The following is a 13771-nucleotide window of genomic DNA, read 5'->3' as shown; positions in this document are numbered from 1 at the left end:
GATTATAAGGTTAAAAAAACAAAATTAACCTCTGCCCTCTACTCATTCACAAGAGAGTAAAATGGAGTCATGTAAATGGTAAAAGCCAGATGTCTGTTCCTTAGCAATGGCAGCGCATCCAGGATCATCACTGTTATCTACACCAATGATTCTCAACTGTGTCTCACTTTGGAAACACTGGAGAACTTTGAAAAATATTGATACTCAGTCCCCATCTCCAAATTCAGAGGTAATTGGCTTGGGGTGTGGCCTGGACATTGGGATTTTTTAAGAATTACAGTCCTATAAGATCTGGCTCGCTGTTACATTTCTGACCTGATTTCCAATTACTCTTTACCTCATCTCTCTACCCCAGTCACACAGGCCTCTTTGTTGTTCCTTGAAGCACTCTCCTGCCTCAGTTCATCACCTCCTCCTCTCATCTCCTGTATGGTTCAGCATATGTTTTTTCATTTCCATAGCTAGGAAGCCCTGAGTATCAACTGGCCAGTCCATCCTCACCCTGACTGCTACTTGAGCTCCAGCTAGCACTTCCTGTTACCCAATAGTAGGTGGCCTGTCAACATCAGCAGAAGTGGCTGTCACTCATCTGCCTGTACGGTCATCAATTGCTCAGGGTTCTAAGTCTCAGCAAACCACAACACCCTCCCACTAACCCCAAAGGGCTCTCTGATCCAGGCCTGAGAAGATAGCACCAGGCCTGGCCTATTAGCCCCAAAATCCATCTGGGTGGCATCCCCAGGCACACATCCCCTTGGTTTTCTCTCTGTAAAATAGAAATAATACAAAATTCACAGGGCTATTGTTGGAATTAAATGCATCTTGTCACTTGAAGCCATGGGAAGGGTCTCTAATGGTGAAATTTAATATGTAATGGTGAACAGAGTTGGAAAGGAATTCTGAGAATAGGAGAATCCACATATGAGGCTCACCCTAAAGTATAGTGCATATCCAATTATAAATCTGGGTCCCTTGGGACCTGTTCTATGAAGGGCAGCAGAAGGTAGTCCCTTTAGCATTGCCCTGAGCCTCCTCATCTTCTTAGGTGAACATAACTCTGACATCCTACAGATATGGAAACTGAAGTTCAGACAGGGGAAATGATTCTCCAAGGCTCCCAGCAAGTGAGGGTGAGGGCCAGGTGAGGCTTCAAAGAAGCTTGTTCCCTTCTGAGCCTCAAGAAGGGGAATTACTCAGCCTGTAAGGAAGGGACCTTCTGGAGCTATCACAGTGGGGAGCCCTGGTGTGAGCAGCCCTCAAGGCACAGGGCACCACTGTCTCTTGCTGGAAGCCAACGGTTTTAGCTTCTACCCCAAGTTCCTTTCATTGTGCAGTTCATAGTGTTAGTTAGGCTCTGGGTGAGGAGGGAGGGTATCTTGCCCACAACTTGTAGCCTTCAGCCCCCTTTGCATGAGAGGAAACAGCCACCACTGGAGAGGTTGCAAAAAGGCAGAAAACAGTATCTCTGTCACCATCTAAGTCTTGTCAGGACTTTTCACAATCAGCTGGGATCTTCCCTTCCTACTCTGAACGATCCTCTAGGCCAGAAAGCTGTCTCCCAAACCCACTGTGCCCACTCCCCCTCCACACCTTTGCCCATGTCATCCTTCCACCTGGAGTGTCACTTGTCCTTCTGCCATTTTCCAAATCCTCACCCACTCTTTGAAAGCCCAAGCAAGGCCCTTTCTTTCCTTTTCAGGGGCTACCTTAGTTGTGGATAGGTATTAGGAGCAGCAAGAAAAAGCCCCCAGGTTCCTGGAAATTACAGTGCAAAGAAGGTCATTGAGAAACAGATCTTGTTTTCCACCGAAGATAAAATCAAAGGTATGGGCTACAATCTTGACCCAGGACACTACAGCCAGTAAATCCTATAGGTGACTGTCTGCAGGCATTGCAAAAACGGAGCAAGCACAACCACACACCTCTGCAATCTACTATTACCATCAGACAGTTGGCCATGTCCTGTGGAATGAGAACAGATGAGCCAAGTTCTCAGGTCCTCTGGCGGGGGATGGGGGCGTGGGAGGAGGATGAGGGGTGGGGAGGGGTTCATAGACTACAAAGTGTGCACAGAGTATGTGAAAGAAGAATGCTATTGAACCACAATTTTTGCCTAAAATTAGCATCTCGGCCTTGCAAACAGGACTTTCTTAGTTTTGTTTACAGATATTTTTCTTTCTTTTTTTTTTTTTAATAAGTAACAGTTAGTTGCTTTTCATTTTATTTTATTTATTACAGATTAATTCTATGAGTGAGGCAATCTTTTCTTTTTTTTTTTAATATATTTTATTGATTTTTTACAGAGAGGAAGGGAGAGAGATAGAGAGTCAGAAACATCGATGAGAGAGAAACATCGATCAGCTGCCTCCTGCACATCCCCCACTGGGGATATGCCCGCAACCCAGGTACATGCCCTTGACCGGAATCGAACCCGGGACCCTTCAGTCCGCAGGCCGACGCTCTATCCACTGAGCCAAACCGGTCTCGGCATATTTTTCTTTTAATGACATATGTTATCTGTGATCACTTGCATTAAATTAGAGGAGAAATGAAAAAAAATCACCCTGCTTCCAAGACCATAGAAACCAATGCCATCCTTTTATCCTACAGGAGTTATAATTGAACCAAGAACAAACTAGCCAATTGCCTTGAATTCAGTTGCAGAGCATGATGGCATCTGACAGATCTTCATGAGAGCCCTTGCTTTGCCCTAGACATGTGATCATAGAATAGCCTTTGACCTGCCCATGGCTCTGTGTAGGAGATGGAAGGGCATTGACAACCCTTCGGTGCAGGGTGGGCTCGGATACATGTGGAGTGACTGCCACAGTACCTGGCTTTTATTAGGTACTCAGCAAACAGGCACTGTTACTACTCCTCTGGGTTGATTTAAGTAGCTGGGACTTGGATAAAAATATATTCATGGAACTTGAAATAAATGTCTCCCTTTTCATTTTTATTTTAATTTAAAATTTTAACTAAGTACTACATTTACATAGTCTAAAAATTAAACAGTATAAAAAAGTGAAAGCACTCACTGCCACCAGCCCTGTTCCCCACCAATTTCTTTTCTTTCACTTCCCCAAAAGGTCATCACTTTAATTAGTTCTCTGTGCGTCATTCCAGAGATTCTCGTTGTTAAAACAAGCCTAAGCTAATATAAATGCTTATTTCCCCCAGTTTTCACAGCAGGTTGAATGCCAGACACACACACAGTTTGGTTCTGTGCTTTTTACACAAAACACCATGTCTTGAAGAACTCTCCTAAGTAGTACAGAGAGAACTTCTGTCCTCTTTCTTTCTGACAGCCATGACCAGGGAGACACTGACAAGGCAGTTGGAAAGGTGGAACAGCCAGGCCTCCCTCTCTCGCCTCTAAGTCCCTGTTGCTCCGGGAGGACCTGCTCCTCAGCCACTGGCCTCCTCAGCCTTCAAGGCCATAGGGCCTGCCCTACTGCAAGTCCTCGTGCAGTGTCTGAGTAGACTTTCGTTCTCAGCAGAGCCCCTCTCAGCTTGGTCTTCCAGCTCCTATCTAGTCAGAGGGGTATGAGGGGTTCCAAAGGATCTGCTAGTGCCAAATGCTAGAGAACCCCCACTTTCTTACTCAGGAATATCTCCTCTTCTGGGAATCTACCCAAGGAAGTAATCCTCAAATGCAAACTTTGATACACAAAGATCTTCCCATTGCATCACTGTCTATAATAAATAATTGGCAATAACCTAAATGTGCAATAATAGAGGATTGAATAAATAAATCATAGCATGTCCACCAAATTCACAAGCTGTAGGACTATACAGTCATTAGCAATGTTGTTTTGAAGACAAGGAAACCATATCCACAACCATATGTTCAAAATGGAATTATGTTGAAAGGGTGAGGGGGCAGGTCTTATAACAATGTGAATGTAATTACGGATTTGGACTGTACATTTAAAATGGTTAAGATGGTAAATTTTATGTTAGGTGTATTTTTCCATGATTAAAAATAAATTTTAAAATGCAAGAAAATTAGCTTGTACCTATGTTAAGAATCTTAGAGAAACACGGCAAAATATTACCAGCTATCTCTGTGTGATGAAACTACTAAGGCTGTTTTATTCCTGTTTTTTCTTCTTCTATTTTTCCACTTTCCTTTTAGGATCTTATATTTTTTGCTTTTAAGGTATGTTCATAGCTTTAAGTGTCCAGAACAGAACAGGTACCCAATGAATATCAACCTCTCCTGATTTTCCATGAAGTCCTGGGGCCACTATTGGCAGGTCCTGAGGTAATGGACAGGCAGCTTTAGGACAGGTCAAAAATGGGATCTTTCTCTGTAGTCTCCTAAATGAGGAACCTCAGAATCTCAAAACTGGGAAGGGGAAGAAGCTACATCAGCTGAGTGGACACATGGGGGAGGGGTGGGCCCAGCCTCAGTCCCATGTGCTTCCCTTGTAATTCATGCCCCCACCTAGGGAGTAGTACTTTCCTCTGTCCTCTGTCTCTTGGGGTCCTCAGACCCTCCATGCTTGGCACAGAGCTTTCCAGATGAAGCTGGACACCAGCTTAAAAGAGGGGAGGTGTGACCACAAAGCAGAAGGAAAATTTCAGGCCTATTCTCAGTCCCCTGTGGTGGCTTCTGCCTAAAGGTGGGTCACAGTGGTGGTGAGAGGTCACTGTAGTAACTCTGGCCTAGCCTCCTCAGGTCCTTATTTTTCCTTTTAATAACCCCAAAAGTGGTAGGATGTAGATATCAATAAAACCTGGTCCAGGACTAGAGCTTTTCTCTTAAAACAATATCCAGTGACTTTTTTTGCAAAGACCATTAGATATATAGGTCTGGGAGATAGTGAGACAGTGGGAGGGATAAACATATCTCAGAGCCCTGCTCCACTTGGTACACAAGGTCTGGCCCAGTTATCAGGGAATCTGAGTTTCCAGCACTGGATGTGACTTCCTTGAGGGCAAGATGGTCTCATTCATCTGATTGGATGTAGGGGTGAGGCTGAGCAGTATAGTTTAAACCACATAGTCTAGAACCCTGCTTAACAAATATTTGTAAATATAACTAAAGTGAAATGGAGGAGAAAATAGGTTCAGGAAGGCAGGTGGGACCATGTAGATATTCACTGTTCATTCATTTATTCTACAAACATTGACTGAGTATATACCCCACTTGTCAGCCCTGTGCTGAGGATGCAGACAGATGTTTCTTGCAATGCAGTTTGGTTGTCTGCTGGAGCACAGCCACTGGAGAGGAGAGCTGTGTGTGTGGGAGGGGTGAGGGGAAGCATCCTGTCTTCTCTAGGCTTCTATGCCCCTCTGACTTGGTGCTGAGGCAGGTTATTGGAGATCTAAGGCCTTCTCAGCTTGGGCATCTGTATTCTCAGCCTCAGCTTTGTTTCACTGACAGACCCTGCTCTGAGGCTCAGCTACAAACTTCGTGCAAAGCCATGATGCTCTTTATCCTGGTGTGTGTTTAATATATATCAAATTATCCCTTCCCTTCCTACATGGCTAGCCCTACTCTCACCTCATTCCCACAGCAGCCTGCATCTGAATGCTCTGCCACAGATAAAAGAAATATAAATACTGTGTGGCAACACTGATAACTTTGCAAATACAGGCCCACTGAGGGATAGGACTTTTCTACTCCTATGCTGAATGTTTCCACCACTTATGAGCCATTCTGTTTGCTTTTTATACTTTTTTTTTGTCTCCTCTCTTGATATCAGGCTACCAGATATTTGTGAAACTATCTCTAAAAGTTCAGGTCCACCAATATTTGTCAATCACCAATATATATCAAGTTCCATGGAGAACCCTACTAATTGCTATATATATCGGTTTAAAAAAATCACATGACTGATCTTGTAAAAATTATGGGTAAAATCAGAGTTCATAGGCCCTACCTAAAAGCTATGGGCCATCTAGTATAAGTAAAGTGTATGGGCTTTAGTTTAAGCTCTTAGCTCCTTAAAAATGACTTTTGTTTCTCTCCTTACTATTAGCTAGTGCCAGAAACAGGGCTGGTGACACCTGTGTTCTAGAAAGTTGAGATTGCCAGATAATTAAAGTACTGTGGTGTTGGAAATGATTTTTCTAGGGCTTCCTACCACTATTAAAGACTAGTCATTTTTAGTATGCTGCCAAGCTGCAGGGTTTAATGGTATTGCCTTGGGCTGGGGTAGGGGAAAATAGTAGAGGGGGCAGGCTGTGCTCTATCCCTAACATCCCATGGCAGTTAGATCAGTATGCCTTTTGTGTTTTACAGATTTATGTATAAATGGAGCTTCAAAATACTTCCATAAACCTTGTCTTACCTCCCTACTTCTCTGAGAGGTAGGAAGGACAGAATTTTTTTGTCCATTTCACCAATGGGGCCCCAAAATTTAGCGATCTGCCATGTTGATAGAGAATAATGAAGCACCCTGGGTGAAAACCCAGGCACTGGAGCCAGCCTGTTGGGTTCAATCCAAGCTTTGTGATCTTGGACAAGTTACTTAAGCTCTCTTAATTTTCCCACCAAAATGTGGAAAACAAAAAACTACTTCATTTGTTTAAAAGAGTGAATTGACACATGTTTCTGTGAGTGTTAGATGTCCTCATGGTCTGAGGGTCAGGGAGTGGTGCTAGAATTCAAAGCCCTGGGAACAATGGGGATGACAGTGAACTTTTGAGGCATTTGCCAGGGTCAGTCAGTATGACAGGTTTCCACAAATCACTTCCCAGATGTGGCCTTCCCCAGGGAAGCTGTACCCCAAGTCAGGCCCAGGGAGCCAGCAGTAGAGGACAGGAGGCACCTGGAGCCCATGAAGCTCACAGTGGCTCAGAGGTGGGGCAAGTGCAGAGTGTGGCAGGATACGGCTCAGGAAGCTGCTTTCTTGCTGCTGATTCTGTTGCTGCTGCTACTGCCACACCCTGCTTCCTCATACACTATCTCCTACTGCCCAGATCTCCTTGCCCCCAGCTCTGCCCTAGGGAAGGTGGGCCCAGGCACTCTGGTGTGGGATAGTTGTCCTGGAGGGAAAACAATCAGGGTATCCTGGCCACAGAGCAACCTGGGTTTTCAGGCCTTACCCTTTCCCCAACCTTATACTCCAAGTCAGAGCAATGATGTGGTGACTGACCACTCCCTGCCTCCCTCACTGTAGCCACCTATCCATCCCCTTTTGTAATCCCCAGCTGCCAACCTGGTGGTGGGATTGGCTAAGCCAGGTCTGTCTCCATTGACTTCTCTGGGTTGGTCCCACTCCTTCTTTGTAGAGATGGGGAAACAGAGGTCCAGAGAGGCACAGAGTGCCCCACCCAGGCAGCCCTCTAGCCACTGTGTGGTCAGAGTAGGCACGAAACAGGTCACTCACATGCTGGTCACAGGTCCCAGAAAAGGACCCAGGGAGGGGAGGCTGTTGACTGAGGCAAAGGGCCATGGAGTCCTCTATGGGGCTGAAAGGGGGGCTCTTGGGACAATCACATTCCTCAGCTCTAACCACAGAGGTCTCAGCTTTCCCCCTTGAGCACTGGAGACAGCCCAAAGTCCAGGAGCAGAGGAGAAAGCTGAAAACAGCCAGAAAAATCAGAGGGGATTTGAGGCCCAAACTGGGCTTGCAGGCTGTGTGGCGTAGGCCAAGCCACCAGCCGGGTGCCATTCTCTCATGGAAGAAAAGATTTGATTTACCTCTGCACTGAATCTAAGAAAGTGAGCAAGGAATTGACCAGCCCTCCTGCCTCTTCAAAGGGTCCCTAAGGACTTCAAGGAAGGGGGTTTGGGTGAGGGAAGAGAATTACTATTTGAATGCCAGCAATGTACTAGATACTTTGTTACATTTGATTACCATGTTTAATCCTCCCAGTAGACTGGTATATTTATTAATATTAACCTCCACTACGTAGGTAGGGAAAATGAGGCTTAGAGAAGTAAAATAACTTATCTAGCCCTTAAATACAGAGTCAATATCCCAATTTGTTTGGTCCCCAAACCTGTGACCCATTCCCTTCTTTTCTTCATTTGGCCTCCTCAAATTCCCACCCACATATTGGACTCTCTTCTCAAAAAATTCTGCTTTGGGGAGAGGGTCACTTGGAGGAGAAACCAGTCCTGGGGTACAGGGGATATCTCTCACCCACTGTCTTGAAGCTTGCAAAGAAATCATACCCCAGGCTGAGGACCCCCTTTATCTTACAACTTAGAAGGGAGGGACGGTGGCCCAGGTTACCTTCACAAATACAAAATACAGCCACTATTTTTATGAGAAAATCTCTCTCTTCCCTTGACCACATCCCAATCAACTACCTTGGGGAAATTTCAGCCATTCTTCCCATTCTACTTGTTTAATCCCTGACAGTCTTCACTCACCCAAAAGGCATCTCTGAATTGAAGCTGGGGCATCATCCTCAGGCTGCCACGACAAAGATTTCTCTCCTCCCACAGACAGGGCTGAATGAGATCCAGGAACCAGGCACACTGTCCCAGTCCTGACAGTGTTGACCCAGTCTTCCCCGACTTGGCTGATGCTGTCTGCAACACCTCAGAAGACACCCGCAAGCTAGAGATGAGCTGCCAGAGGGAGTAAAAGAGCTCAGTCTATTTTGTTTGGGGCTACAATCAGCAGCAAAATGAGGAAGGAGCAGTGCCCAGTGATGTGAGGGCGGGTTCTGGTTTCCGGCCCAACCCCTTGCCAGCCCCATGGTGATGGAGGACACAGTCCAGGCTGCAGGACTTAGCAGGGATGCCAGCCCCAGGTGGGAGGCAGTGGCCAGAGGGAGAGGCAAGTAGGTACATAGGCTAGGTGGGCAGGCAGTCTGTGCAGAAAGGTTTGTGCAATCTCCTGTTAGGTGCAGGCATCAGGCCCCTCACCCACAGGAAGTAGAGCTGCTGTGCTCCTGTGTGCAGCTTCGCCTGCCACTTGCCTCCCTCCTGTTCTCCTCCACTTGCCGCCTTCTGATGTCCTAGTTGAGCCATTCTCAGAGGCCATAAACTTAGGGAGCCTGAAGTCACAGAAGGTGAGGGAAAGGAGGGGTCAGGAAGCAGGGGTGCTGTTGCCCACCATCCCAGCCTCACTCCAGACCAGGTACATAAATGCTAGACTCTCCATCCCTTACCAGCAAACCATTTGGGGGAAGAGGGCTTCCCTAGGACTAGCACATCACTATCATTCACCAAATCCTGGCTACATGGTGTCCCAATCCATATCCTACCCTCAAGGAGTCTGGGGGCAAATGCAACTGCATTCTAGTGGACCGGCTATAGGGACACCAAGGTGGGGTGAGTGGGTAACTAGCCAATGGAGAACAGCTTGAGGCTTTACGGACACTGACCTTCTGCCCCCCAAATCTCCAGATTAGACACTTTCTGGGGCAGGAAACCCCTCTAAAGATGTCTTCAGGCCAGAAGAATGTAGTTGAAACAAGAGAGACAGCATTATAAAGGTACAGATGTTGGAGTTCAAAAACTCAGATTGAGGCCCACTTTCTTTTTTGTCTGGGCCCTACCCTTCAGTGGTTGAGGAAACTTAATTGACCCTCTAACATATGCCACCCTCAATTTTTGGAAGGGAGAAGGTGTTGAGACCATTACTGGAGTTTCTGCTTTGGCTGGACATGTGCTGTGGCACTGTCAGATACCACCTTGAGAAGAGCCCTGGGCTGGAACCCCAGACACAGCCTGAGGAGCTATGGCTTGCCCACTAAGCAGAAGATGCTGGTGTGGGGCCTAAACCCAATTGGCAAGAAGGGATGAGTCAGCTTCTTCACAAATCAGCACCCTCATGGGTTAGGTTAGAGATGGGGGACACCTAAGCTTCTGAAATAGCCACCAAGAGAGAATACATCTGGGAGAATTGCAAAGCAGCAAGGTTGACCCTGGTAGCCCCCACCTCCAGAATCCTTCAGTTTGAGCTAATAAACATTTTCAGCATTGAAGGTACCCCAGTTGCTTGCAACTGAAGACAGCTGTGAACCCAGAGGGGTTAGACACCTACTAAGAAGGGCTCTTTATGAATAACTGGACTCAAATTTTAGAAAACAGAGCCCAGCAGCCATTTCTGCACAGGGGCCTCTTACACAAACTGTGCTTCACAAAGAAGCTTGCACTAGTCTGCCTGCCTACACTGTGTTTTTACCATCTGAGTCAGCTCTTATAAAGGAGTTCCTGGAATCCTGTTTCAACCAATATGACAGGCTTTCTCCATCCAATCAGAACTGTGTAACTCTGACCAAACAGAGTGGCTCTATTCTGACCAATCAGGACAGTGCTTTTGGAGCAATCAAACTGTGAGGATTTGGAGTCCTCATTTACATAAGGATGAACCACTCAGGAACTAAGGGTGGGGACTCCTGCCATATAAGCCAGCTTCCCTCTGGCTCAGGGAGTGCACTTTCCCTTTCCACTGAAGACTGGGTTTCCCTAGCTGAGCTGAAACTCCGAATATGTCTCACCAGAGCAGAGCAGAGCTGCCTAGCTGAAGAGAGGCCTGGCTCTGGGATAGTCTCACAGCTGTGTTGTTTTCATAGCCACAGTGCCTCAAATTGAGCTGTTCCAATGCAGTGCTCTTTTCACAGCTGTGCTGTATCACTGTTGAGCTGTTTGTACTGAATAAAATTTTTTTCTTCATCACACCCCAAATTGGGGAATCCTGTTGGTGTTTGAATTGGTGAGACCATTGGTTAACAGCTGTCATAATAGAAAAAAGAAAGCAACAGCTTGAAAGGATGGGAGTGGGGGAGAAATGATGTTGTGGTTGGGAGGTAGTTACACCCTGCCTTCCCACTCGGTGTCATTGTGTCCCACTGGGCCTCAGTTTCCCCATCTATAAAGTGAAGCAGTAAGGCACCTGCAGCAGTGTGGGTCTGATTCACTTATGAAACCTAAAAATTATGCAACTTGCCTGACTCCCATACAGTTAATAGGTCTAAGTTGGGGCCTGACCTTATGTTTTTCTACAATTTCACCGGGCTCTGATAGGCTCATGTAAATGGTCCCTGAAGGCCCTTTTATCAGTGCAAGCCACCTCCCTTTGACCAGTGAGCTGGTGGTGAGGTAATTCTTAGTCCTCAGGAGCCCTTCCCCCACATCCACTGGACCTATGTTTCAGTTACTCTGCTGACTGCCTATTCACCATGTTACACCTCTTTGGTGTTTACCCTAGCGTCTAAAGACTGACTGTGCTTGGAAACTCAGAATCACACTCTTGTGGTTGAAAGTTAGTAAATCTGAAAGCTCCTTGTCAAATCAGAAGAGTTGTGTGCTCTATTTTTTTCAACCCTTTTTCCAGGGCAAACTGAAAAACAATCTATATCACATCCTGAGCACTGAGTGCCACGCCCTCGATATCAACCAAGGCCTGGGGCTGGGATGTCTCCTGGTGTCAGATTTACCATGTGGTAGCCCCACCCCCACCTCACATGGCCCCTGGTCTCTGCACTTCCTAGTCAGCTGGGGACTTCCCTTCTTTCCACTCTCTATTCTTCATATTTCTGCCCCAGATCTTGGCCTGGCCCTTCACTTTCAGCTCCACACTCTAGGAATGAAGACCCCACTTAGAATAGGACTCTGACAATTAATTGCTCTCTCTGAGTCTCAGTTTCCTTATCTGCTAAATTAAGTGAAATTCAAGACATGTGAAGTGCTTAACATATGGCCTGTTGCAGTAAAACTCAGTAGCCTATTATTATGCTGGAACTTCTTTCCTGCCTGGTCTCACCAGTGAGTTTCTTCTTATTTATAAGGTCCCAGTTTCCCTCCTGTGATAGGTCTTCCCAGCCTAGGTTCCTCAGCAGAGCCTCTCTCCTTGCACACGCTGCTCTCCTGCTACTCAGCACATTTCTCTTCCTGGGTGACCACCCCCAGCAGATTGGCAGAAAGTTATTCTTATTCATGTCTATGTCCCTAGACAGGAAGGCTCAGTAAATGTAATGATGGATACATTAGAGTGGGGCTTGTTCTCTTCTGGAGCAAGGGAAGTTGGGAGTGAGACTGGAGTCCCAGCTCAGTAAACATGTGCTTCTAGCCACTCAGGAACAGTGAACCACAACGGTCAGGTACAGGAACATTCGGGTGGGTACCTGAGAGCTATGGCCAGCATCATGGCAGTGCACTCTGCTACTTCAGGAAGAAGATGCAGGTGTCGAATGGTCTGCCTAGAGAATGACAGATATTAAAACAGCATGTTAGCAAAGAAAGGGACAAAACAAATGCCACTTGAACCAGTAGCAATGCTGCTTCTAAACGAAATTCACTATAAGTGCCTCCTGGTTTCCTGATGTCAACAAGGAGCTTTGAGACACTCCTTCTCTGCAGCCTTGTGCCCTCTCTAGAAGGCTCCAAGTTACTGCTTCAAATTCTTCTTATACAAAATGAGGTTAAAGGATAGGCTGGGGCCAGATCATTCAGAGTTTATATTGCCAGTGAGGCAGAGTAAGGACAAGACCATTGTCCTGAAAATAATGGGAAGTCATAACGAGGCAACAATGGCAACGTACATGATTAAATCTGGGGCTGAAAATGTCACTCGGCTGTGTGGAAAACAAACAGTAGTGAACAGGCATGGCCTTAGGGATGAACAACTAGTGCAACTACACAGGGCCCTATTGCTCAGAAGGGCCTTGCATGTAGGACTTAATGCTTTGGCAATTGCCATCTTGAAATTCTTAATATTATCTTTAAATTTGTTTTAAAAGTGAAGACTAATGGGACAATGAAGCATGCATCAAGAACTTGGAGCCTTGGCTCATGTATGGTCCTGCCTTCTACCCATCTCCCCTGGATGGGTTCTCAGCTTTCCCCTCCAAGTTCCTGCCTAACAACCACTGCTACCCTCTGTCCCCAGCAGGGATGCAATATCCATGGGGATTGCAATACACCAGTGATGGTGAACCTTTTGAGCTCGGCGTGTCAAAATTTTGAAAAACCCTAACTTAACTCTGGTGCCGTGTCACATATAGAAATATTCATAATTTTTTTTTGTATTTGCAACCATAGTAAAAAAAAGATTTATATTTTTGATATTTATTTTATATATTTAAATGCCATTTAACAAAGAAAAATCAACCAAAAATATGTATAAAATGAACAAAAACAGAAAAACAATGTACATTTAGGAAAAAATAATAATAAAAACAATGATAATCAAATGATACAAAAACTAGAAATTAGTGACTTTTTTGGTGCTGAAGTTTGTCTGCTAATTCTTCGATTGCAGGTTCATACTTTGTGCACTTCAAGGCCAAACAAGCACCACTAACTTCATCTGTTAGCCGGTTTCTTTTGTTCATTTTAATATTATTTAATGCTGAGAACAAAGTCTCACAAAAATATGTTGATGAAAAAATTGTTAGCAAAGCCATCGCTAGATTTTTTTATGTCACTAAAAGTGTCAGGTACTCTGTTCCAAGCACTCAAAATTTCTTGTTTGTAGTTGCACTCTTCTTCATTATTCAAACGATTTCGTTCCAGATTTTCAAGTTTCGACCTTAAGTCGACAAACACATGAGTCCAAATGCTACCTTGAAAATCTGCAAGTTGCATCTCTAAAATCATCAATTTGCATCCATTGGAAATCCTTTAATTCCAAAGTACTGTAAACAACTACATCCGGATACTTAATTATTTTAATGGTCTGTTCTAGGCTTCTAAATTGGTCGAATCTTTCTTGAACTGTTCAAATAACGAGTTTACTATATTCTGGTACATAAGAATGGACTCCATTACACTCGTTGTAGTGGCCTTCTCGAAATACTTTTTTATCCGAGGAAAATACTTATAAGTTTTAGTTTCAATATCTCGCTTGAAAAT

At 45.2% G+C, this 13771-nt stretch overlaps 1 protein-coding gene across 5 annotated transcripts in view; it reads right to left on the bottom strand.

The window, feature by feature from the left end:
• PSTPIP1 (proline-serine-threonine phosphatase interacting protein 1) overlaps positions 1-8582 on the bottom strand; it is a 53819-nt gene extending 45237 nt beyond the window's left edge. For 4 of the 5 annotated variants that reach the window (XM_081084328.1, XM_081084331.1, XM_081084327.1 and 1 more), the window contains exon 1: positions 8336-8582. In XM_081084328.1, coding sequence (XP_080940454.1) covers positions 8336-8371 — 36 coding nt within the window. In that variant the 5' untranslated portion in view covers positions 8372-8582. The remainder of the gene's footprint in view (positions 1-8335) is intronic. The other variant, XM_081084330.1, reaches the window with a different exon arrangement.
• Positions 8583-13771: the final 5189 nt, after the last annotated feature.

This window comes from Myotis nattereri (genome assembly GCF_964212035.1).
Source record: "Myotis nattereri genome assembly, chromosome: 1".
Taxonomy (NCBI): domain Eukaryota; kingdom Metazoa; phylum Chordata; class Mammalia; order Chiroptera; family Vespertilionidae; genus Myotis; species Myotis nattereri.
Note: the sequence above shows the minus strand (reverse complement) of the source record. Positions and strands in the feature narration are given on the sequence as shown.